Source organism: Mya arenaria, chromosome 2, assembly GCF_026914265.1.
Source record: "Mya arenaria isolate MELC-2E11 chromosome 2, ASM2691426v1".
Lineage (NCBI taxonomy): Eukaryota > Metazoa > Mollusca > Bivalvia > Myida > Myidae > Mya > Mya arenaria.
In genome coordinates, this window is record NC_069123.1 from 68660045 (window position 1) to 68686980 (window position 26936).

The window sequence follows — 26936 nt, forward strand, 5'->3', positions numbered from 1 at the left end:
CAAACAATTGTCAATGGTTACAAAAAAACAGCGTTAATCGATAACCCTAGAACTTGATTATATTACTTAGGAAACATAAAATTTATGTGTATTTGTTGAGGCAAAACCTCGCACATCTAAGTTGGTGCTATAATGGGAAAAAAAAATCCTTTTTCTTTTTTTTTTATGTCATTCAATATGTTGGGCCAATTTTGAAATATTGAAGAGATAGAAGTTGTTGAAATGAACTTAAAATATATTTATATGCCAATATTAAGTATGGAAATACATTTTATTATATTTAACTTGATGATCAGTTGTTTGGATTTCATTATCCATTATGATTGTTTTCTAATTAAACAACACTAATTGCTAGAGGAATATAGTCACTGTGTAAAGGTATATTGTCACCAACCAAGAGGGCCAAGATGGATCTTTATGCTCACCTGAGTATGTGGTTCAGGGTTAGCAGAGGAACATCTATGTGCAATTATTTTCAAAAGGGACAATGGTTTCTGACAAGAAATAATTGATGCTTCAGTTGTCTCAGATTTCCAAAGTTCTATATAAAGTCATATAGTGAAAACTAGCCCCACCCCTTGACCACAAAGTTTTTAAGAACCAACATGGCTTGAAAGTATTTGAGAAAGGGCCATATTAGGAATAGTTCTGTGTGATTATTTTGAAATCTGGCCTGTGGTTTCTGAGGAGAATATTTTCAAAGTTGTCCATATGGTGAGAACTAGCCCCCTGTCAGCCAAGTTATTTTTCAAATCAACATGGCCTGAATGAATTTGATAAAGGACCACTTTAGAAACATTCATGTGAAGTTATTTTGAAATCTGGCCAGCAGTTTCTGAGGTGAAGATTTTCAAAAAAAATCTTTTGGTTGCAATGGCAACACGTGGAAACATTTTATTTGAAGCAATCTGAAAGAGGATCATCCAAAGAATATTCCTGTGAAATATGGTTGCATTTAGCCAAGTGGCTTAGGCATAAAGTTGCTTGAAGAAAAATGTTGACGGACAGTCTCCTGTCACAAAAACTTACTATTAAGCACATTGTGGTAAAGGGAGCTTAAAAGCAGTTTTTAAATCTGAATAAGTGTGCCTTGTTGTGAAGAGTTTCCCCAATGTATCTGAATTGTATTGATATAAAAAATGTGTGAGTTGAACATCTGGCCCAGATTTCTCTAAACTTCTTAATTTCTTGAAACTGACTTCTTTAGCTTAACAGGCTTAAGTCGCTTATTTTAATTAGCTGAAAATGGATTTAGATAAATAAAAAATGGTTTATTCTGATAATCATACAGATTATTACTACATAATTTCTAAAAATTCTTGAAGAAGTAAATTTAACACATTTTATAGAAAAACAAAAATAGTGAGATTAGCTTAATCCTGTTAAAAATAGACTTAAGAAGTTTAGAGCAATTGGGGCCTGAAGAGTAGAAAATGTTCTGATTGAACTCACTTTTTTTTGCTGTTAGTAAACTTCAATACATAGCACTTTGGTAATGAAAGCTCCCCTATTGAGAACATGGAGACAACAGCTCAGATTTGAGGCTGAACTAAGTGTAAGAGTGTTGGCTTTGGCATTTTTTGTTTAGATGAGGTTCACCAACGGCTGAGGTGAGGTAAACCACTGGAAGGATGTGGTAAATCTGATGTGTGAGTTTGAACACTAATGACAACCACATAGTAACGGACTTATTCAAGGCACAACATAATTAACCAATAATCTCAGAGTTAAGATTTCCTTTTCGTATTCTCAATCATTGACTTCATGTTTGTCATTAAACTGAGGGTCCCCAAATAAATGCCTACTTGTAGATGTATTTTCATAAGCAACCTGTTCTCCCTGGTAAACAACAAGTTAGTTTTTTTCTGAATGTCTTTTTAGAAATAATAGCTCTGAACATTACCCCAGGGGTCATAAAATGCAGTTAACTATCAAAATATTAACATGATTGTTTTGACCATCTGACATTGATCCCCGAGATCTTACATACAAACTAACATACTACTTCAGTATGCAGATTTGACACAGGATGTTATTGATCGACTGGGCAAATACGATTAAAATAATAGATTTTTTTAAGATAACATCAAGGAAACTAATTCTTATTTGCCACAAGATCAATCTAAAATCTTCAGTATAGCAGGACTGGTGTTGAACTGATGTACAAGGGCACAGAAAGGAGATGGCAGGGGTCATTGAAAAATGTGATTTACCATGGGTCAAGAAAGATACAGGCACTACTACCTATCATGGTGGTTATGTGTCCCAAGTATCAGAATGATACCTCACAAACAGTGGGAGTAGTTTGCTCCACAGACTCCAAAATAGTCAAAAGTGTAAAAATCATATTCAACGGCATACTACGCAAAAACAAAACAGCCACAAGTCACAAAAACTGTCAGGCACAATTACCCATCATCATGTTTACCAAGTATCCGACTAACAACCCTAAATCTGTGTAAAGAAGTTTGCTCTACTAACTCCCGCCAACAGATCAACCAACTGACCAACAGATATCATATCTTTCTTATATATATTTTCAACTCCAATATACTCTCCTTCAAACTTTGTTGACAGGGAACTAATTCATATCTTTCATGCATAAGGGGACTTTGAAAATCACACTATTTGAAGCTAAGGAGTTAGAGCCAGTCAGTCTTAGAGCCACTGCTTCCTTGTGTGTGACCGCATTTCAATATCTATAAAAATTGGGACAGAAAAATAAAAGCCTAAGTCAATACCATAGTCTGAATGATAAGACATCTGACATTATTACTACTTAATGTAAAATGTGAATCCAGAATCTAGTTCTATCTTGAAGCTATGAGATTGCTGAAGTGTTTGAGGTTAAAATGAAGCATTCTGTGAGAGAAAATTCCTCAAAAGCCACTTGTAGAGATGAAAGTTGAAAACATGAAAGAAGGAAAGGATGGAGAAAGCACAAAGTATGATAATTTTATTTTAAAGTTTATTATTGTTACATCAATCCAAGGTCAACTATTTATGGAAGCATAACAAAACTCAAAATCATACAGCACATTAACAATCATTAAAGATGTCCAAGTTTTAATAGATAGATAACAAGTAACAAAATTGTATTAGAATCAATAAGTTAATAAAAAGCACATTTCAATTTACGCAGAGGCTAATGTTACCAAATGGTGTTACATGTTTGTTCAATTGCATAGAAAAACATCCATAAACAAAATTGAAATTTCATTGCTGCTGTCGAGTAATATTTCCTATGGTGTTATATAACGTATAATATCAAAGCAAAATAACAAAGGCTTGATTGTAATCGAGTCATGAACACGGCTTTACCAACATTGAGATTCACGTTTTTATTAAAGGCACTGGCTCTTGATATGCAGAATTAAGAAATGTGGTATGTCCCATCAATTGTTCAAACATTACCAATCCTAGCACTAACATTTATCCAAATGTGTTCACGTATATAATATAACAACAGTAAAACAAAGTAAAGCAATGGTATATTTCATGTTTACATGTATACAATGACATAAATACAACATTTCTGTACATTGCAATACCCTATGTTATCTACATGTATAAATTAAAACAAAAAACAAACATTCCCACGTATTTAGGTGATTTTTTAGGATACACATACAGTTTCGTGATGGCTTGCAATGTTTTTATCGTGAATATCGAGGATATGAAGATTGGATATAGCGTGGTATAAAATATTCTAAAAGGCACATTCATAGATAGCTGATGCCAGATTCTAACACTGCATGATTTGAATGAGCCATAATGTGCGGTAAGAATCAATGGCCTATTTCAAAAGCATTTATCAAAACGTATCACAAACGAATGTATAAAAAGTCCATACAGAAAATGATCAACATCTGATTGTGTAATAATAATCAAGGTTATAAAAGGTATAATATATTCTTAATTGTACAAAAATTATGCTGTATTCAATCAACCCCATGACCTAAAACGTGTAAAAACATCAAATGACTATAGCAAAGGAGGTTACAATAAATACTAGTTTAAAAATATGCACATCAAATGTTTACACAAGAAAACCATTGGGCAATGCCTACATAAATAATTACATGATAACACTTATTGAAGCATAATAATGCTACAACATATAAATGCTAGAATGATAATTAAGGTGTAGCTAACAAAATGCAATATATGTGAACACGAGTCATTATTACACCGACTGAAGGCTTCATAAGATTTACCACTATGTTCTTGCGCAGTCACATATACAATTTTCTATTTATGCATAATAACCATGAATGGCATAGTAAAATTCTACAATTTTCCCTTAAGTGATATAAACAATGCCGGTTAAAGTACATGCAAGTCTAAAAACATGCAGTAAGGTGCAGTTGATTTTCTATAAGCCAGAATTATTTTCCTTTTCTAGTAGCACTCAATAGTTTTGAGGAGCACTGTGGTAAATCTAGCGTTATGAACACATTACACTTGCCCTACTCTAGCTTCTGTACATCAAGTAATATCCCCATCATCAACACGCATTCCTTTTATCAGTGTCAGTCTGACAATACTTAGTTTTAACAACTGTAAGATTGAAGCGTGATCTAATTCATTTTTTGTTTTGTAACGGGTATTTACAATTAATTAAAATATCAAAACTTACTTTTTTTTTCATTTAAGTCTTAAACGAAATCAATCCTAATTCCTACTTTATGGCATTTCATAAGATTAATTGATCATCAAAACATATAACAATTACTCAATTGTTATATTTTTCAATATTTTAACACATGTAATTGTTTGCATACATGGGTAGGAAGGTCTTGCACTAAGGTAAAGAAGGCTACACACAACTTGAAGATTCCTAGGTTAAACACCACTAGATATGCCACGTTTAACTGGCGTGCTTTTTGCAGTACGGCTTTCCAGACTTTGCATAGAATGCCTGACCCTCCAAATTCACCTGGCAAGTCTGAAAAAATATAACAAATAATATTAATTGATGATAAATAAATACTTTTTACTTAAGAATTAAAACAAAGACTACGTCAACAATAAACAACGATTATCCCACAGACCTACATGTACAAACTAATAATTATTTAAACTTTCTGTTGATTTTTCCCCAAAAGCTCCACTAATGCATGTACCAGTAACAGAGTAGTTTTGGAAATGGAACTAGCCAAGCATCAAAAGTAGTAGCCATGTGACTGCTAAAGTGTACTTACAGAGCAGTTGAAGCACTCCGAGTGGTAGTTGTTGTTCATTGCCTCGACCCACTTATCGCCGGGCTCAATGGGGAAGTTGCAGGATGTGCACATAGTCTGGTACATCTGGCGCCAGTCTGAATAAGTGGTAAACATGTTAAAAGGCTTGCTGATGTACGAGCTTGACTTCAGCCCTATATATTATAATAACTATACATTATAACAACAGAGTATTTCTTAAGTCAGATTGATTTTTATATATCTGAAGTTTCTGTTATTTAAATGGTATTTGAAGACATTCATAATCACTTATTATTCTAATCATATCATTCTTAATTCTTTATTTCTACACTATCATCCATTAAATACTCCAACAAGTACAAGTTTATTCTATATAAAAGTACAGCATTAGGACTATTGGTAAAAAACACCCATTTAACAGGCCCAACTGTACAGTTCTTGACAATACAACCTTAATACTGAATAGTAAGATCCCCAGTGACCCCTCATTTCATTATTATCATACTCATCACCAACCATTCTCCTACTACCCTGATCCAACTTATAAGAAAAGAACAACACCACTCTTACCCCTCCTTACCACTCCACAAGTGACACACCCCAGTATCCCCCTCATTCCAAAATCTCATACCATTCTCGCAGTATGGGTGTCCATCCTCCAGGTGGAACTGTGTCCCTCCAATCGGCTGCTTGCACTTGAAGCACAGGAAGCACGCGGGGTGGTACTGCTTGTTCAGCGCATTCACACACTCCTGGAAGAGGGGCAACCATCAAATGAATACCAAATAAGTATTGACATAAATAATTATCCAGGTCAATACTGTAAGGACAGGTAAAGCATGTTTGGTAAGTTAAACAATGAGTCCCAGACCTCAGTAAAACCTTTCAAACTATTTTTAGTAAAAGGAATAGTTCAATAACAGAGAAAAGCATGTGATGACAACCTAGCAGCACAACGATGTGTCATGGTTACCCAAGTCATGGTGGTGTCAGCTACTAATGCACTTTTCTTTTAATAATGGCTCCCTTACCCCGACAATAGCGGCGTCACACTTGGCACAGTGTGGGGCAAAGTAAAGCTCGTAGTCCTTCTCGCAGTAGATAAATCCACCTTCCTCGACAAAGCCCATATTCATCAGCTTGTTGCCGCAGCGAGGGTTGGCACAGATGAAGTGATCTGGGCACCAACTCTTACCCATCGCAGTCACGAATGGCCCTCTGAAAGGTGGTAGCGCCTTGATTAAGTATGATAATTACCATGCATAACAATTACACTTTAAACAATAATACAATGCCAAAAAAGGGTTAATCAGGCAATAGGTTTAACGTTAATTACTCTTTAATATTTATAATCTGATATAATTATTCAATATGACATGAGCTATCAGTACAGACAAACACACTAAGGATATCATGTATGTAACTAAAATAATTTGATCAAATTTCCTCTACCCCCTACCTAATGGGTCCACCACAGGAATGGCATATGGGCACCCTGCCAGCGTCTGCCCCTGTCTTCACCACAGCGTCCCCAATCTTACCCCTCATAGCCCCCACACCCGTAGGTTTTGAGGGGGGAGCTTTAGGGGCCTGGGGGCGCGATGCAGGTGGGGCAGCTGCTGGGGTAAAAGGTGGGGCAGCTGAGGGGTTGAAAGCCTTGGCAGGTGGAGCAGGAGGGGCCGCTGGGGCACCTTGGCCTGGTGCCCACACTCCAGGCTTGGGAGCTGGATAAATAGTAAGAAGGCATGTAAGCAATAATTATGAATATGTGTCTAAGTGTTTTGATTTTATTCCAATTTTTAAGCGTGTCAACGTGTTAAAAGTTATGTTTATAGTCAGTTTTTATTTTAAACTTTGCCATAAAAATGTTTCAAGATCCCTTTAAACTTTTGTTATTTTGCAAAAAGATAAATTTTCAAACTTTCTATAATTTGATTCCTTTTATTGTTTTGTAAAAAATTAGAAATAAACATTACCTGGAGGGGCCTTTGCAGGGGCCTTTGCAGGGGCCGGGGCTGGGGCAGATCCCTCACTGTAATATGAAACAATTATGTTAACAGTCTGGCTTGTTTGACTTACAAAATGCTACAAAATTATTTTGTGAATCAAACAAGCATTTAATACAATATATCATATAAAAAAATCATTAAAAATGAGTATAGCTGGTACCTAATTTTCATGAAATCCACAGGAAAAGTATTTACAATATCTTAGGTTTGTCTCTACTATAAAATTAATTTGCAAAATAGCATTGTTTAAACATGAAATCTAATTGGTATAATAGACTCATCTAAGTGACATGAAGCAAGTTTTGTTGTCTATTTTTGAATGACTAACTTCTGGCCATTAATAATAATACATTAACTTTACCAGTGATCATGCAAGCCCTGATAACAAATCAAAGAATCAATAATAGATTGATAGAAAATAACTGATTTAATTTAAGCTCTTCATCTTTAAAACCATCTTTTGTTTTAATAATTTAACATTAGATATATATATATATATAACTATGAACAGGCTTAACAAGGTCCTGTCATACATTAATCACATGATTAGGCCAAATTGCTCCGCCCTTTTATTGCTAGACAACAAAACAGAAGACAGCATCAAAAACATCCCTCACTGTTGTTTCTATATAAATGTCATAAACAAGTAAAAAAGCAACAATTTAGCAACACAGCTCAGCCAGTATACCATATTTGTCTTTATAGATGCACATGCCCTATTAAATAGTAGCGCAGGCATTTTGTGTGGGTCTGGGAATTGAACGTTGCCTAACAAGACTGATTGCCAGTAAAAATGCATCTTTTTCTGCTGTAAACATCATACCTTCCAATATTTTATATCAAGCTCACTGCCTGATTTCTTTCATATAACCCACTTCCAAACTTTATTATAGTAAGTTTACATAAAATCTTTACTCATTTAGAATTAGCCCATACGGTAAAATTTGATAAACACACTGCACATCTATTGAAACAAATATGGTAAAAGCAAAAAAAAACAACATCACTTTTATGTGAAACCTCCAAATATTAAACACAGACTGCGCGCTTAAATCAGAAAGATTTCACAACGAATTCATACAGAAATGCATTCAAACATGATTAAACTCAGTGGACTGTGAATTTAATAACATTTCAATGTTTATGCATGCAAAACAGATGTGAATGCACACAATACTACATGCATTTTCATCATTCTGTACGTAGATTGAACTTCTGCTTGGAACCAAAAGAAGTGCATTTCTGTATACTATTAGCCAAATATTTCAGCCTTCTGCCCTTCTAGCCAATGTCTGTTACCATAACTGGCGTTCAATTGCTTTAAAAGTAGTGGACTGCTCAGGAGACTGTATAACAGCCTTGTACCGTTGGTATTCTTTTTCATGCACAAGTTGGAAAGTTTCAGAAGGGGAATACAATACAGGCTCAGCCCCAGTAGTGTTAGCATTTTGACCTGGTGTGAAGTGGGCTTCAGAACAAGGCTTATACGATTCTCTGCAAAGGCCAAATAGCGGAAAATGTTTCTACTACATTTAATGATACTAGATGTATTAAAATATAATGATCTTTTTTTTTTTAATCAATCCACCGTACATGAAAGCTAACCTCTGTACTTAACCCGTGAACAGAACTCTGCCATTTGTTGTTTATTCAGATTGCTATTCAAAAGAACTCATTGCCAAAACTGAATGTGTGTTATAAGAAATTGCATGTGACGTCAACAGACCCTCTTCTCAAACTTTTAGCAAAATTTATATTGATAAATTAAAGTCCTTATAATAGAGCAAGAGTTCAGCCCTCTCTTATCAGCTCTGGTTACACAGTATGAGTAACTAAGAGTTAAAGACAATTACCCCAGTTGTTTTTCTAAAACTTTAATTGTGCGTGTTTGTTTAACTTCCTGCGGTTTTTCGTCCGTGGATTTTTCCTCTGGATGCTCCTGTTCACGCACGAGCTTAAATGTTTCTGACGGGCGGTACAAACGTTTACCCTGAGCATCATATTGAACTTCCTCACCCTGTTGTTGTCCATTTGTCCTGTAAAAACAAGTAACTCGAACATGCAGTTATATAACATGCAGGGATATTAAAGGGGGTTATAGGGTGTAACTTGTTATTTTAGACTTTTAATTGTGACAATATGATTAATGGTGAAATACCTGTAAAAAGAATCTTTTACAAAACACCTGCATTATATCCTACATTTATGTAAGGGTCTACAATACAGTTTTGTTCTATGTAATATAGACTATTGAATATGATGGTAGAAAGATCCTGAATATAAATGATACATGGTACATATAATATAAAATTAATATAGAATGTTCTTATACTATCATATGTAATAAATCATATTTACTCTATAAGTCTTACAGCTGCAATATAACACTTTTTTACCTAAAACTTTTTTTGAATATATTCTCCACATTGAAATTTTGGCATTACAGGTACTCAGTTATCCAAGGGAATCAAAACCTTAAAATAGTTACCTTAAAATAAGTACTTCTGTTATAATTATTGATATTAATAAAAAATAAGGAGGAAATTTTAAATGCTGCAGAAATCCATGCAAACTACAATAAAATTGCAGAATATACTCAAAACTTCATGCAATTTCGAGAAAACTATGGAACATAAAGAAGAACTTTGTTCTGAACTACGCTAAGGGACACAACTCTTCAATGAATAGAGCACTGGAGGGAGATAACTCCATGCTTTTTACCTCTTCCATGGAGCATTTGGGCTGCTCTGTGGGGGCTCTGTAACAATTAATTAATACTCAATTTAGATGGTTATTCATATAAATAGTGCTTGTTCATTAATATTTTGTAATGTCATACTCTCTCCAAAGGCTTCAAATTGAATTACAGACTAGAAATTAAAAGGCAATTGTAAAAACAATATGGTAAGACTGACCATTATCAGACATTTAAAAACTTTTGGCCAGGTTTTGATGAAGTGAATTTGGAGTAAGTATGACATCACTTCCTGTTGAGGAACATAAACAACAGGTGCTCAGTATCCCAGGTGACAATTACCCATTGTCATTGTTGGCAGGTATATTCATCTGTGTTTGTACGCTGGTGGCTGAGTAGAGCCCTGAGGGAGAGTTGAACTGTTTCACCACCCCGCCCTTGGTGCCTGCCCCTACCATAGTGTTAGGGGAGGGGCTCCGTCGAAGGTCAACTGTGGGGCGCAGGGCTGATGGTGGCTCTGTAAGGAAGCTCTTTATTTCTTAAAGATGCACTCATACTCCCAAATACATTTGTTTTAATTTACCAAAAAGAATGAATAAATATCGAAAACAGTGGTTCTTATGAAGGATACTGTGCTTACTTTGAAGAAAAGTTTAGAAAACATGGTATTTCTACCTTATAAGATGAAAGCTAATCACTTTAAATCTTTTTGCACTTACCAATCATCTAATATTTGTGTGTTTCCAGGTATTAAATGCATGGTTACAATCTTGTTATCAGTTATTATTATTTTCTATAAATCAATGCATTATTTAGTAAGTTTTTTAGGTTTATCACTCAAAAATTATGCGTGTGATACATGTGTATGTATTGATTTTAAATACGAGTCTTACTTTAAACACATACCAGCTGAGACACTATCTGGACAATATTATTGTCTATTAAACTTGATTCCATTACACTCAATTTCTTTAGCTAAAAACATTTCACTTGTCTCTTTACGCAAAAATAGATCTTAAACTCAGAATATTGAGCTGATAGCTTAATTTTCAATTTAATATTTAGAGTTACAATTTCATTATATGTATGCAGGTCACAAGCGAAATAAGGTTACCGTAAATGACTGGGTATAAGACGATAGGGGGTATTAGACGCAGGGAAAAAAATCTGTGAAAAATCCGAGAAAAAAAACTTTTAATCTATGTTTTTGGTTAAAAGACGCATAGAAAAAATGTCAAAATCGTCCGGCATTTTCAGCCACCATGTTTGTTGACAGTGACAAAAATTTTTTTTTCGTGAAAATGGCGATGGTTATCTTTAAAACCATACTGTCGAGAATGAAAAGTTATGTTATGCAAAAACTATTTTGACAGTGCCCATCTTTGTTTTTTTATATATAAAGTTTGATTATTGTTTAATTCAATTTATTATTCAAAATAATATTGAATACCGTAATTCACAAGAGTTCGGACACCATAAATTAATTATTTTTTTCGCTCTCCGAATACATAGAAAATTATCATTTTTACATTTTATTTCCATGTTTGTTTAACCTGCCTTTTTTCTTCATGTTTGCTTTTTACCACTTATTAATTTATCCGTAGTAATCAATGGTCATAAACTTATTTATTACGCCTATAAGTGTAAATCCTTCATGAAGTTAATTAAAACACCATTTTATACATGCACTGAACTGAATAAACACATTCTATCGGCTTCAGATCAAAGAGTCACACTGTGTGACGTCACATAACTTACAGTTATACCCACGAGGATCTCGTGGAGAGCATGGACATTGCTATGCAGGATTAATGTATAACTGTACGATTATTGCTTCATAGAGTCTATAAGTGTGGTACAAGTTTGAAAGCTTATTGGCAGATCGTTTTACAAACATGCCATGTCGATGTTTTCTTAATCCCTTGATTGCCATTGTTGTTTGTTTAATCCTCAAATTAATATATCACACTTCCTTTTCAACAGGCAATAAATCGTTTAGGATGGGTAGTAACTAATTAAATTGTCACAGTGGTGTATACGGTTAGGTAATCTAGCCAGGCATTGTAAAGATAAAAATCAATAATCTTCGTCTGTGAAACTTGGTAACTATGAAAATAATGATTGATGTCCTTTGGGTGTCCTAAAAATTAGGTACGCAAAATAAATTATTTTGGGAAATAATTATGTGTGTCCAAATATTTAGAGTGTCCGAACTCTTAGGTGAATTACGGTAACTTGAATCGAAAAATATTTTTGTTGAAATTATAAACGTCTTACGATATACCGTATCCCGATCTTCAACTGCCGTTTTAACCCGTATATACTCGATCAATATGACGCGAGTAACATCCCTTTCTACATAAATCTAAACAAACTCTCGCTTGAAATTGACCTCAGAAAAAAAGTTCAAAAAATTGTTACTGGGTATTATACGCAGGCATTTTTTTGCATCAAAATCTGAGGGAAAAAAGTGCGTCTAATACCCAGTCATTTACGATATGTTTAGTATATCACAACAATTTGACATAGCATATTCAAACCAAGTTATTTTCTACACAGTTGACTTGCTCTGTTAGGTTTTCTAAATGTCTATAATGTTTTATAGACTATTAAACATATCTTCATAAGGCAACATTGATCTACTTCTCCTCATCCTTTTCCAATCACTACATTAATTAATGCTGTCTGACCTTTAAATTACCCTTACAGACAAACAATTAAGACAGTAATTAGATTAGTTTATTGATGGAAGGGCATTTATTATCTGATAAATGTTCATTAACAGCTCATTGCTACCCACAACTTTAAAGATATCTTGGGTTAACACCATAGATAACAAATATTCACCCCATAACTGGAAGTGAATAAGGAATGAAGATTGAAGGTGTTATTTATCTAAAGGAAATAAGTAATCTGACCATAATTGTCATACAATCATAGCAAGCAGTAATTTTTTGGTGCAAGTTACTGCCTTCTAAAAGCTGTTACCCCTTGCGAAAAAATGTCCATTTTTCACCAAAAGTTCATATTTTTTGCAAAATTTGATTAATGTAGAATAAAAAAAGAAAGATTTTTTTTTAAATATGAACAAAATCTTGACAAAACTTACTCTTTCAAAGCATGATGTATGCATAAAAAAGTTAGAGTATGAATATTTACCATTATAATAGCTATTTTGGCCTGATTTTGTATTTTCCCAAAGTCAACTTTTCTTCCCAATTTGCACAGGCACAGGCAGTAAAAATAAAAAAAAATAAAAAAACTGGCGAGAAATAAGTAGTTTTCTTAACATTAACTGATTGAGGACTCCTCCGATTGAAAAGGTAACAGTCCCCAACTTTTCTCATTGAGTTTCTTACAGTTAAGAAAGCTTGATACAAAATGCCACACTTGTGCTTTTTTTTCTACATGTCATGTATGTGTAACACATTCATATTCATTCTGAGGTATTTTATTGTCTTGCCAAATTTTATGATGCCATGAAAACAGGGGAACAACAGTGAACAGTGAGGTTTGTGCTTTTTTCTTGTTATTAAATCAGACAAGAAATATAAAGTCATTCCTCAGTCCAAGTAGTAACTGTCTGAGATTAGAAAGAGACTTAGCCGGATCGTCTGAGGAGCGGCAGCCTTCCAGACAGACCTAATCATGAACATACGAGACCTAATCATGAACATATCAGACCTAATCATGAGCATACCAGACCTAATCATGAACATACCAGACCTAATCATGAGCATACCAGACCTAATCATGAACATACCAGACCTAATCATGAGCATACCAGACCTAATCATGAGCATACCAGACCTAATCATGAGCATACCAGACCTAATCATGAGCATACCAGATCTAATCATGAACATACTAGACCTAATTATGAGCATACCAGACCTAATCATGAACATATCAGACCTAATCATGAGCATACCAGACCTAATCATGAACATACCAGACCTAATTATGAGCATACCAGACCATACGCTGGGTCCCATCATGGATGTCTCCACAAATGTTCCATTTCACCCAAATTCTCCGGTTAATAATTCTAAATAGACCTTCATCATTGATCTATGTCTTGATTTTGACACTTTTGGACCCAAGGGTTATTGACGCTTGAGTTTAAAGGCTGGTCAAAGCCTCACGGTCTAATGACTCACCCTGGCCACTGTCAAGAGTGTTCTGGAGGAACTTGAAGGAGCGAGACTGGTGTGAAGGCTGACCCGCGGGCTCCTCCACCTCCTGGTACTTGGAGTAACTAGGCTGACTGGAAACACATACAGAATCAACACTGAAACTCGCCATTCAAGACTCATTACTAGTTGTCAGAATAAGTAATCTGTATATGATCTATCTTACTGAAAAGTGCTACATCCATATTTTGTAAACAATTTAACTTTGTTTTTGTTAACAGTATGCATTAAACGTCCCACAGTAGCCTGATGAGAGGGGAACTATATATTTCAATACGAAGAATTGTGAATAATACCCTCATTTAAATTTGCATTCTGAAGTCTGTCATTACGGTACTGTTTATAAACTGAAGACTACCTTAGATTGATAGTGGCTGTGGCCTTGGAAATGTTGTCAACAGCGCCTGGGTTGTACGGTGCTGGCTTGCTTGGAGCTGAGTTGAATGGCTTAGGTGCGGCATTGTACACCTGAAATATTGAGAAAGTATACCAAATACATGTTAATCTTTTTGATCCAAAGTGGTACAAATGCCTTGTGCACTCCATTGAAACTAAGATATAAAGTGAAATCATAAGGAGGTTAACACAATTCTGATAAAAGTTTTAACAATTATCAATCGATTGATTTCTAAGCTTAACACTACAGTGGTTGGAATTAACACAAGCTATCAAGCCCTGCACTGGTAAAAAAGTCCATGCTTGCTAAAATTAGGTTTTATATAGCAGGGTTTGTTAAAAATGTAGATGCCAGACTTTCGGGAATTCCAATTCGGGCCTGTTCATCCGAAAGTGTAATTTCGCTGACTGACACTGTGCACTGACACTATGCATCACATATGGTTACATGTGCAAGATCTGCTCCAACCTGGTTTTGCTGGCCGGTGGGCGGGCCTCCAGATCCGTAAGAGCTAATGGTTGGGGCCGCGAACGTGTCATAACTCTGAGCTGTAGGACCTCCACCTCTGGAAAAAATAAGGAAACTCATCATTAAATTCACAGAAAGAATCATAATGTTTTGGTTTGCAGGTTTTTACACATTTATACATACCTGTCATCATTGTGACAAGATGTAATAAAAATGGACAATGGATCTTTGACAGAGAGGGAGCCTGAGAGACCTTCAGAGTAGTTAATACTGTGGATTTATAAAAACAAATTAAGTGCTTTTGGCAATGTATTCATAGGGTAACAAAGGAATGATTTTCATCAGATGTTTTAAATATATATTTATCTATCAAGTCTTCAAAAAAAACCTCAAAAAGTATTAGTCATGCAAGTTAGGAAAAAAAGGTGGTTTAAAAAACGTGTGGGTATCTTTTATTTAAGCCATTTAAGTGTGAAATTCAAAACGTCTATATTTTATACAAACACACCCTCAACATTTATCAAGTGAGTCAGATATGTTTCATGTATGAAAGGAAATTGATTGTGAGTCAACTTTTCAACTGAAAACAAACCATTATAGTCTATACCACGGACATGCTTTTTAAAACAAACTCTCATGCAAAGGCATACAGTCAAAACAACTTTTTGAGAGTCTTCTAAATGTCTGAATGTCTTGCATATGTCAGTTAGTATCTTCACCGTAGAAATCAGTGAAGAACAAACTGATTATCTTTAGAAGGTTGGAAGGTTTTTCAAAACATTTCATTATTACCAGTCAGACAAAGGCTAAGATATACACAATAGTCACCTATTGTAGTATAACTATTAAAGACAGGTTGGTATTTGTTGGTAATATGATGGTTTATGCAATATTTAATTATATCCATAGATAAAGTATCTGATATCAAGTCTCCATGTCAGGTCAGTTGGATAATGAAAGAAGTCACCAAAATTGACTGCAATAGATTGAATCTCATCAAGCAAACATTTAACATGGCATAAAATATATACAGTTACAATTTCGGCAAATTTAAGAGTGGTAAATACAAATGATACCATAATATACCGCTATTGACTAGCAGTAAGTTTAACAAATAACCCATTTTATGAAGGTCTTAAAAAGGCTAGAAAAAACCAATAGGACAGTGCTTGGTCCAAAATCTCAAAACAAGAAAGGCCTCCCAACAGTGGAACAGACTACTGAACATCTCCCCATCAATACATCAAAAACATGACCAGATTTCACCTTCATGTTCAGCTGTTAAACATCTCCACAACACCCTTGCCAACAATATTGTACCCAGAACTGCTAATGTGGGAGTGCAGAGATAATTCATAAATAGGCTAACTTTCAAACAAATCTGAACCAAATACCATAGTTTTGCACCAAAGTGATATATTTTCCAGGTAAGTTATATGGCAGAGAGAGAGAGGAATGTTGTAGTTACTTCAGGCAGCTACAATGCCTTCATGGTAGGCTGGAATTTCATACAAGACCTGGGTACATTACAGAGAAGTAGTTATCTAAGATTATTATCTATGGTGAAAATTGTATACCTCAGCCTTAGGTGTTCAAACTGCCATAAAATACTAATTACACATATGCCATACAGAGTGTTTCCATTTAAAAGAATTAGTTTACACTTCTTTTTATTTAAGCTTGCAGCTTGCAGACAGCTAGAACTCAGATATGCATGCATCCCTGTTGAGCCTATTTCTTTGGTACCCAACTCCTGTTCTGTGTCCACTTTCAGAGGCCAAGAAAATGTGCCCATGGAAGAGCTGAAACCCACAACCTCATGGTAGAAAGGCAAACACCTACATCACTCTTACCCTACTGAAATAACATTATTATTATAGTACATGTACATGACAGGAATCCATTACAACATACATTTTATTTAAACTTAAGAATTTAAGCTTAGATTTTGTTTCGCAGCAATTAGAAATGGAAATCTGATCATAATAAAGTATATGACCTCCTGTGTAGCGCAATCATTATTTTGCATAACAGTGCAGAAAACTTTGAAAACAGTCTTTCTAACGCATACCTGGGATAAATATGCTACCAACCAATGAAATCATCTCAAAAAGATTGATTTAGGTTTGTTCAATATGTTAAGAGATGTCAATATTTCAGAATATTCTAAAATTACCCAGAAAACATCATTATGTTTCCTGAACCCAACCTGACCTGGTATGTTATCAAAATACCCACTGTGAAAGCTACAAATACCATTCTTAAACCTGTTAAGCCCACTATCATATCTAAAGAATGTAACTTTTAAAGCTAGAGATTGAAATTTAAATTCTAAATAAGAATACTTTCGGAAGCTTTTATATCCAAAGTATCCAAGTGATACGAAAAATGGAAGCAGATAATGAAAATGTTTGCTTTAAGAATTTGTGCTAAATAGCCATTTAGCAGTAGATTGTCAGTGAACTGAATTTATAGAAACTTGATTTTAATTGATTCTGACATGCTATTTGCTGAATGCAGAAAATAAACAGTTTCTTCATTTCACAGCCGTCTTATGAGTAATAATGGACAAGCTGTAAAAGTCACCACTGATATTATTATACGATGTGGCATAACATTACAAACTGGCTAATGCAGAGGTCTTTACTATGACAACTTCCTATTTTTTTGCTCTATGTAACTGCCCTCTGATTTAACAAAGGTCATTTGATTCATTGCCAATCAGAGAAATTTCCTGATGCACTGAATGTGCATGTGCAAGACATTTACTTCATAATCAGATATGATATTGATAGCAATGTGCAAATCATTTCCTAGAAATGGTAACATATCTGACCAACATAACTGTAAACATACTGAAGATCTAAGATACTCACCAACCATGATGCATTAAGTGCATCTGGGTTATTAACAACCAAAGATCGCTATATTAGAAAACAAAGTTACACCAACATTCATCAAACAATGATCCATCATGACAGCAGGCATCTGGAGGCACACCTCTGTACCTTACATCAGAGTGGCTTGACATGATTTAAAACTTAAAGTTATGAATAAGTGAAACTGAACTTAAAATATTTGCAAAAGTTATTTACCATTGTCTTTCACACATTCCAAAATATCAGGGGACATCCTTAATGGGCGATACCCACAATAACTTCAATTGACTGGGCTGTTTTTATTACATCAAAGAGATGTCTTTTTTTCTCATGTAAACAATTTTCACACTTTTTCTATGAAGTCATTATCCTTAAAAGATGTGATAGTTAATCCATGAAAGCCATAAAATTCCTGATAAGTGACCTAGTCATGTCCTTATTCTAAGCGGTCGAAGGGCCCTGTTGAGATTTCAAACTTTTGGAAGCCCTGCTGCTGACCATCATACATTTTGGTGACCCTGGTCTTGAGCACTGGCTGCTGTCCTGTTCAATATGTTCAAAGTCAATCAGGACAGATTTAGTTCCCCCTCAAGGCTAGGCTAACATCTACTATCTCTTCCCCAAGGCGTGTAGGTGATGGTGCTACCTCTGTGGAATGCTGTTCTCAGATTAGATAAGTTAAAACATATGTGCCAAATTATTTCCATACACAAACAATGCATGTTACCAGTACCTGTGAGATTGAACAGGGGGAATCATATTGACACAATCATACTACACAACAGGAGACTAATAACTGGTTTACCATCTATAATAGCTGCTGAATCATAAAGGGCTAGACAGAATTGCAGATTTCAGGCCCTCTTAATTATGTGAAACATAAGGTGTAAAGCTTCAAATGTTCCAACAGGACTAGAAGAAATAGCCTTCAAATCAAGACCATTTACAGGAGTATGAATTCTTAATGTGAAAATTGTTGACTATTATTAAGGCATTCAAGATCTACAGTAATTGTCATCAATCAAACATTCATAAACTCTAGTTAAAAAAAGACAAAGAAGAACTTCCAAAGCCCCTGCAATCTTATAAAAGTGAAACCGTTTTCTGCAGATTTTCAATGCACGCCTGATCAATATCTTGCCAATAATGATTCTTTCTGCTGTGCCAGCTACATTATTGCTGCCTCAGCAGTTTTCTATTGATGTTAATGTGATTTGCAATTAGAAAACTCATATTAATAGTACAGAAACAATATCATTACAGACATAATAAATCACACAACTATTATTACTTCTGGAATAGAATTCTGTATATCAAGTACAAAATGTGAACCATGATTTTGTTTTTCTGCTATAGACAGGTTGGCAAGACGTAACAGTTCATATGGTCATCGCCAAGCAGTAATTGATAAGTTTATTTTATAGCATCACTGACCAGTAGCAAACTGTGGTTGGCTACTTTGCATATGAACACATTGTTAACAAAATGTGTCTATTAAACAGTATACTGTCAAAGTTTAAAACCAGTTTCAGAAGCAGTCAACGGATTTTTGGGTGAGCTGTGTACGAAACTCAGAATTCAGCAAAAGTGTCTGTCTGCAAAAAAATCATGTACATGTAAGAGAAAGTTCTTCACATTTAACCTCAGATCAACCATGTAAACATACCACAGCAAACTGTCTTACAATTCCAAAAAAATATTTTTGGCAAGCAGCTCAAATAGCATACTTGTGATTGGGAAAACAAAAATAACTTGCAATGAATTTTATGGCAAGCAAGTTCTCGTCTCTGGCAATGGGCTTCCCACCTGTATATAAACATCGAAGCGCAATAGATATCGAAAAAAACATTTTACATTCAAATAAAAATTATGAATTCAGGCTCTTCTTTATTACAGCAATAAATGATCAGTAGTTGTTTCTTGCATCAGAAGAGAATAACTGAGACAACAGGTTCATGTTAATACATTCAGAACATTATTATAATATAAAGTATACAACCTATGAAGAATGTTAATCGGTCTTATCACCCATTGCTAAGCAGCAGTCATGACTCTTAAATCAAAAATACCTTAAAACATCACATACAATTTTATAACCACAAATATCTTGCAAACATGCTTTCAAGTACACACAATTCAAATGCATTCATGCTTTTTACATATCAATTATCAATAAAACAATGAAGGGTAGAATTGGGATCACAGTGCAAAAACAAAACCCTGTGCATTAACTATCTATATGAGATTGTAAAGTAAACGAAGGTGGGCACATGGTATACTGGTAAATCCTTAGTTTCCTCAATTAAAGTTGCTTGTTTCAATCAATGTGATTCAGAAGAATATGAAAGGTGTATGCTGAGAGTTGAACAGACAACTTCTACCATCACCGATACCTGGGCACATGATTACGAACAGTCTTAAGTTTGAGTCTAGACTCAGCACCAGAAAAGCATGTACATTAAATCTCCAAGAATCTCTTTATTCCATTGGTGTTACAAAAAGTCACAATAAAAAATTACAATGAAATGATGATTTGGTGTTTTGCCACCTGAGTCTGAACTCACTCTTGAGACTGTTTGTAATCATGGCTCTGGTAACCAGTACACTTAGCCTAAGCAGATTGAAATGCCATGTCTTACTTATCATTATCAATAAGGAAATATGAAATCACGAAGCTGATAACATTACAATGAAATACAGTACTTGTTCTTCAGTTTCCATGGCAATCAGGAAATATATACCAGTTTTTCAATTGTGTCCTTCATACATGACAATGGATATGGGTTGAGAACGGCACATGTCAATGTGGAAAGGAGGGCTCAATTTCATCTGCGAAAACTCTGCTCCACAGTACGGCAAATACCATGCCAACTTACCTATGACTCATGTGGTAGTCATACCTATGAGAAAATATATACTGAAGTCACTTAAAATGATGGTCATAAATATAGTATAGTATAAATATAGTATCACATTTATATTAAATACATTATAAATGCACATGAAAAAACAAAAAGAACACATCTGATTATTGCATGCACAGAAAACATAAATAAAAAAAAATAAGTAAAGGTATCCCAACTCTACCCTTCAGCTATTTTATAAATCTTATCTACAAAAAATTTGGCAAGTGACAAAGTGATAGTCAAGCAAAATTTATTTTAAATTTCCAATGAAGTTTATTTTAAAATCTTTGAGAATTTGCCAAAATTTGTTTCTTGAAATCTGCAAACATCAACATATCCATTAAAATGCCATCCATTATTTTCTACAACAAAAACTTCTCTCTCCTAATATCTATGATAGGAAACTAAAAACAGTTCAAACATTCCGGATACTCCTACCACGGTACACTCACTTACCCAAAACCATTTTGTGTCTTCTTCTTTTCTCGTATTCTATTACAGGGCAAAGAAATTTAATTACAAAATAAATACAGGATGGATATCATATAACAATCTTTAGAATATAGACTAAATTTTCAGCCAATGAAATTAAGAACTAGGCTGAATCATTAAGAATTTTAACTTTCGCGGGTTTTTAAAGGTCCGCCTACTGCCACTCATCCACTCATTTAAATGATTATGAAGGCTCCATGCCTCTTTCTTAATCATTAAAATGCTACTTCATGTCAGATATCTAACAGATACATAATAAGGATATCTGTTTGTTTCAATTCATTAAGTGATTTGTTCTGCTCTTTCTTTCTGCAAAAAAGTAACAGTTTAGGTTACTCAGTACTGGTATGTAAAACCATGAATAAAACTAAACATGCCTGTGACAGTTTTCATAATATTGCATTTGAGTCCATGTGATTAAAGTGTCATTTTTATATGCAAAATAATAATAATAGTTCACATGACGTTATGCTCAGATACAACCAAATTTAGCAGGCTGTGATTTCAAGCTTGGGAGACCTCTACCAAAGGATAACGCTTTGCATCACTACATTGCTTAAAATGATACATCAAGGTTTAACGTTGTGAACACTAGGCTAAGTGTACTGTAAAATAGATAATTCATTAGAAAAATGGTGTACTTCAATGATTTCACAAACAATGTAAATATACATGTATTCTTCTATGATTAACACACCACAAGTACTGGCTTTCAGCAGTGAGCTTAACAGATAAAAATCATTTGCAAATGTTAAATCAAACTTGGGCGCAACAACGCTTTTTTCTTGGGTCTACACAATATTGACATTGTTTGGTGAAACTATTTAATCACACAAATCACGACAGGATATATTTCAGCCTTCAGAGTAAAGGTTTACATGGCCATGAGCTCATGACTAACACTTTTGTTATGTAAAACCAACTAAACATATTAAATGCAATAATTAATAATTAATTAATGAAATGAAACCCATCCTCAAATAGTTTTCACCCAATTCAATACTAACACTATCTGTTTACAGACTACTTTCAAATTCAAATGCACATGAAAATTGGGTCACAAGTGACATATGTTCAAAACAAGCCTCTTCTAATCATTTGATAAGACACTTAAGAGCGTGTAGTTAAAGCCCACTGCACTTACATGTACCTATCATAACAGAGGTATGCGACACTCATAATCTCAAAATAGATTGAATCATTGATCATAAAAAACCGATCGAAATTCATTAAAAAGGGGTGTGGCTGATCTTTCTGTATGACTTAAAGGCAATGAGTTTAAGGCTTGTGTGTAAATAATTCATAACTATCTGAACAATTCAGACATGTTGTAATGATATACATGATATATAAAAAGCAAAGTAATATCCTTAAACCCAAAACTACATTATAAAATAACACATGTATACAGAAACAATATTATATATATATATATATATATGTAAAATAATTAATGTCATGAGTTTGATCAGATTCTGGGGGGGTATACCAGAGATAGTGGGTAAGAAGGGCCATGTTTCAATTCCCAGGTGGCCCCCCCAGTGCCGAGTGAATGCAGTCCCCGCTATTCACCAGACCAGGCAAGGTTACAATTGACTGGTGTATTACTCATAACATTTCAAATCTTTCATGACCTGCTAAATGACCCTTAATTGGAAATATCTTTAGTTTGATTGTGAAAATTACACATCTTAATATAACTCATTTTAAATTTCCATTCTTTCAAGACCTGCCTTTTACCCTTAATTTGATAATATCTTTAGTGAGATTAAGATATAATATTATGAATACTATTTTTTTCATGTACTTGTAAGAAACAAATCAAATCAAAATAGCTCTACCTCTGCAGAAGAAGGTCTAGTTTGTTGCCATAGGATACGATGGCATCTTGTGCATCTTTGTGTTTGAGCGTATCACTAGACTTGCTGCCAATCTTCAGTATTATGTCTCCTTGTTGAAGCCCACATTTAGCGGCTAAACTTCCAGGATTCACCTGAAACAATGGAAACAATTAAATACAGCTAAATGTGGATGATTTCATTTATACAAGCAGAAAAACAAACATGACCAGTATATTGTAGCAGGTTATGATGTACAAAAAATAAATGATGGCTGTTATTTAAAACAAATCTGACCTTGCTCTCGCAATATTTATATGAAAACACTGGCATATATATATATATATAGTCTTCTAAAATGCTACACCAGAACCAACTGATCCTAAGTGTTGCATTATGTAATACTTGTAATATGAAGGACTACAAACAGTTAGTTGACAGGAAAAACATTGGACAGACACAGTGATCGAATTGTCTAGGAAATGCATCATAACTGCTTTATTAACTTTTTTATATAAATACACTGTAAACAGTAAATTTCTTGGTACAATACTTTCCCAATTTGTTTTCTTTTCTGTCTTTTTGAGGCAGTGCCAAGTCATTTACATACACTGTGCTGTATGTTCTCATACTTTTAATTGATCTCATGTTATATTATTTATTAAAAATGGATAATACGGAAAACAGATCATACTTTTAAATCATCATTTGACCTACCGGTACTAATAATTAATGTTCTCTAAATAACATACAAACCTACAAACTAGATATATTATGCAATATGTAGGAGCTAGAGTGAAACACACATACAAGAATAAATCATATAATTCTTTTAAAATAACTTATATCTCTTTGCTGGCATCAGCATACCTCATTTACCTGTACTATTTTCATTCAATACTGTTACATGATGCAGACGTTCAGGTTGCCAATATGCGAGAAGAGGATATGCTGAATACCTGTTTAAGCAAATTGAATCTACATCTCAAAGAGCTGCTGTATTACCCTTCATTGTCATCAAAATTTGAGTTAACTTCAACATTCTTATTCGGCCTTGGAAATTGTAACATGCCTGACTTGTATGTACGAATAAATAGAAGGTATCTGCAAATCAGCTAAATTGGGAGGGCAAAGGTTTCAGAGGCCTAAAGATACTGCTGCAGGTGGGTAACATTAAAATTGGCCCGAGCTACACCCCTGCTTTTGGTTTCTGTGAAATTCTGTTACTGCAGTTGTAAGAAGTTTCATGTGAACCTATGTAGGGATATAATTGTTGTCAAATATATACAAGCACAAAATGAGCTGAGTTCAGATTCATCTATAATATATATTAAATTTATTTTGACCTATTTGTTACATCATAACAGGTGTCGGTCAATAGCATTATATGCCAACAGTTCAGTATCAAATTAAGTGCTGGAATTTCTCCAATACTATATTTTACAGTTGATAATTTCTATCTGTTACAAGAGAGGACCTTTGTTTTTACAATCAGTAACGCACAATTACCGATTAAGGCAGTCAAATCAAGAAAGTATTCAATGTGACAGTTCTTTCTCAATGAAACTCAATATCAATATGTCATATTAGTCCAAAATAATAGACGTGTTATACGGGATTCTTCCAATCCCTAACGTCTAAACGGGAATGTGCAAAAAACGGGGGTGTTTTAAAAATATTGAAATTGTTTTAAGTGAAGTATTTTATGGTTAAAATTGATCATAAAGAGTTATATTCATATTTTACCATGTAAGTGAAATGTTATTTTGCACTAAACAAGCATTTAATGCATTAAAACAAGTTGTTTACCTTTCCAATAAAACGAAAGTTGACTGACACAGAAAACAATTATGCGAAGGGGAACACAATTGTAACAACTCAGCCATGGCTGAAATGTTCCGAGCGATTTAAAACTGTGCCCTGAAGCCTTGCAGGTGCCCTTCATGTATATATCGTAATGTTTTGACAGAATGAAATGAAGAAAAGCTGTCAAACTCATAATTATAAGTTGGATATTTATTTTTTGTGTTTGGAACTAATGTAAAATAACATTATCTGGTAATATTTCTTGTTTCTATGATATTTTATAGACGCTATATGCTTTAACCCGGAATTCTGATCTGAACAACTACCCACTTTTGATACTAAACAATTTGTACGTGAAGGATTTGCCATATCAAAAATCTAAAAAATATCTGTCAACGTACAATTATTTGGACTATATATCATATATGGAGATATACTACATATTTATATAACACTGATTGCATCTTGTTTATCATTGTAAAATACAAAAAAGTATCCACCCTCCATGACATGTAATCTTCATTCTAGCATGCGGCAATCAGACAATCCATGCATGAAAGTGAAAGTAGAAATTTCCATACACGGGCAATCGTGATTGGACTACTGAAGTCCTTTCCTCCCTGCATTCGAAAACCCCATGGCGTTGAAGAGTCCTGTCTCTCTAGTTTAGCCTCTAAAGTCAAAATCGACATTTTCAATTTGTTTAACGGTAACACTTCATATAAATCCTTGTATTGTATTGGAATAATTCACTCCATAAAACTTATTTCCTACTCAGCTGTCAACTTTTGCACACGGTACAACCATCTAACATCTTTAGCCGTAAGCGCTTGAAATGAGCGAAACAACCTTCTCAGCGATTATGAGGTAAGTAAAGCAGACAACAGATCTTTAGTTATCCAAAGATTCTTATTCTCGAGTCGTTATCAGTGACCTCCCCTAAGTATCTGAAATGATATTTGCCCTGTCAAAATTGTTGATTCTTTAAAAAAAGTTCTGACTAGTTTCTTATTGTACTGTCATTTAACAAGTTTCATGAAAATCTGTTTTCTCATTTTGAAACATTTCCAAAGAATATGGCATTCTCGTACAGCAGAGGGATGATATACAATGAACTTCGTGTGCCACATATTTATCTTTATGAAACCTTTGATGAATAAGAACGGTCATTTCAAGACCGTTATAATCTGATAAAAGGCGTACTTGAAATGGGGCGAATTATCACCCTTCATTAATATGGATTTAAAAAAATGTAAGATGGTACTTACCCAGAGTTTACCACAAGGCGGAGCAATAGAAGTCTGTGACAAACAATTCGAAACGAGCTTATTCCTATAAGTTTCCTATCGCTATTTTAAATGTACATGTAGTGAAACAAAATTAACAGGTCAACCTTTTGAATCCAAAATCTGTATGGAGCATTTACTTAGGCCAATCGTCTTCTGAAATAAAGGGAACATGTGCAGGCATATTTTAAGACCTGACCTGGTCTGGCCTGCTCACTCAACATTTTGAATTGGGCCATGCAGGGCCAGGCCAGGCCAGGCCAGGCCAGATTTTATACATATTAAGAGTACAAGCTTTGACTGTGACACAATGATAAACATTTATTTAGAAATTAAACTACATGTTTAATATAATATTCACTTACTTTTTTATAAAGCTGTCAAGAGTGTGAAAGGAACATCATATTGGACTGAAATTGTATAACAGCGCAATTTAATTAAAAAAAATATGATGCCCATTTAAATGACTGAGAGTATTAATCCGGTCATAAGGTTTTCGTATGTCTTTAACTGTTACCTATACGATTTGACGGTAACTTAAATTATCATTCAAAACCATGCAGGGGAGCATTAATTGCCTAACCAGGTGTTTTCACTTTATACAGACATACATAATATATATTATCAACAACATTGTCAATAAAACATTCATAATATCATTTTATAATACAAATTATCCTAAGCTTTGGTAGATAAATATGTAATTGATAGTTTATTTGTATTGCATCTTTTTAAAAACTATTTGTATTTTACTGGTGTTTTA

The 26936-nt window shown here is 34.2% G+C and overlaps 1 protein-coding gene across 6 annotated transcripts; it reads right to left on the reverse strand.

Moving 5' to 3' along the window:
* Positions 1–2941: 2941 nt before the first annotated feature.
* On the reverse strand, positions 2942–25753 carry LOC128206063 (PDZ and LIM domain protein 7-like). 6 transcript variants are annotated; one of them, XM_052908208.1, is made up of 14 exons: positions 25469–25753; positions 23085–23236; positions 20722–20745; positions 14967–15063; positions 14460–14569; positions 14069–14175; positions 10251–10425; positions 9067–9249; positions 7181–7236; positions 6664–6928; positions 6236–6422; positions 5836–5956; positions 5205–5320; positions 2942–4948 (listed from the first exon to the last, which is right to left on the reverse strand). In XM_052908208.1, the coding sequence occupies exons 1-14, from the start codon at positions 25577–25579 to the stop codon at positions 4871–4873; spliced, it is 1782 nt and encodes a 593-aa protein (XP_052764168.1). In that variant the 5' UTR covers positions 25580–25753; the 3' UTR covers positions 2942–4870. The 6 variants fall into 6 exon arrangements, with proteins under 6 accessions (XP_052764168.1, XP_052764185.1, XP_052764159.1 ...); XM_052908225.1 differs by lacking the exons at positions 10251–10425; positions 20722–20745 and adding exons at positions 9935–9971; positions 21208–21243; XM_052908199.1 differs by lacking the exon at positions 20722–20745 and adding an exon at positions 21208–21243.
* Between the last annotated feature and the right edge of the window lie 1183 nt (positions 25754–26936).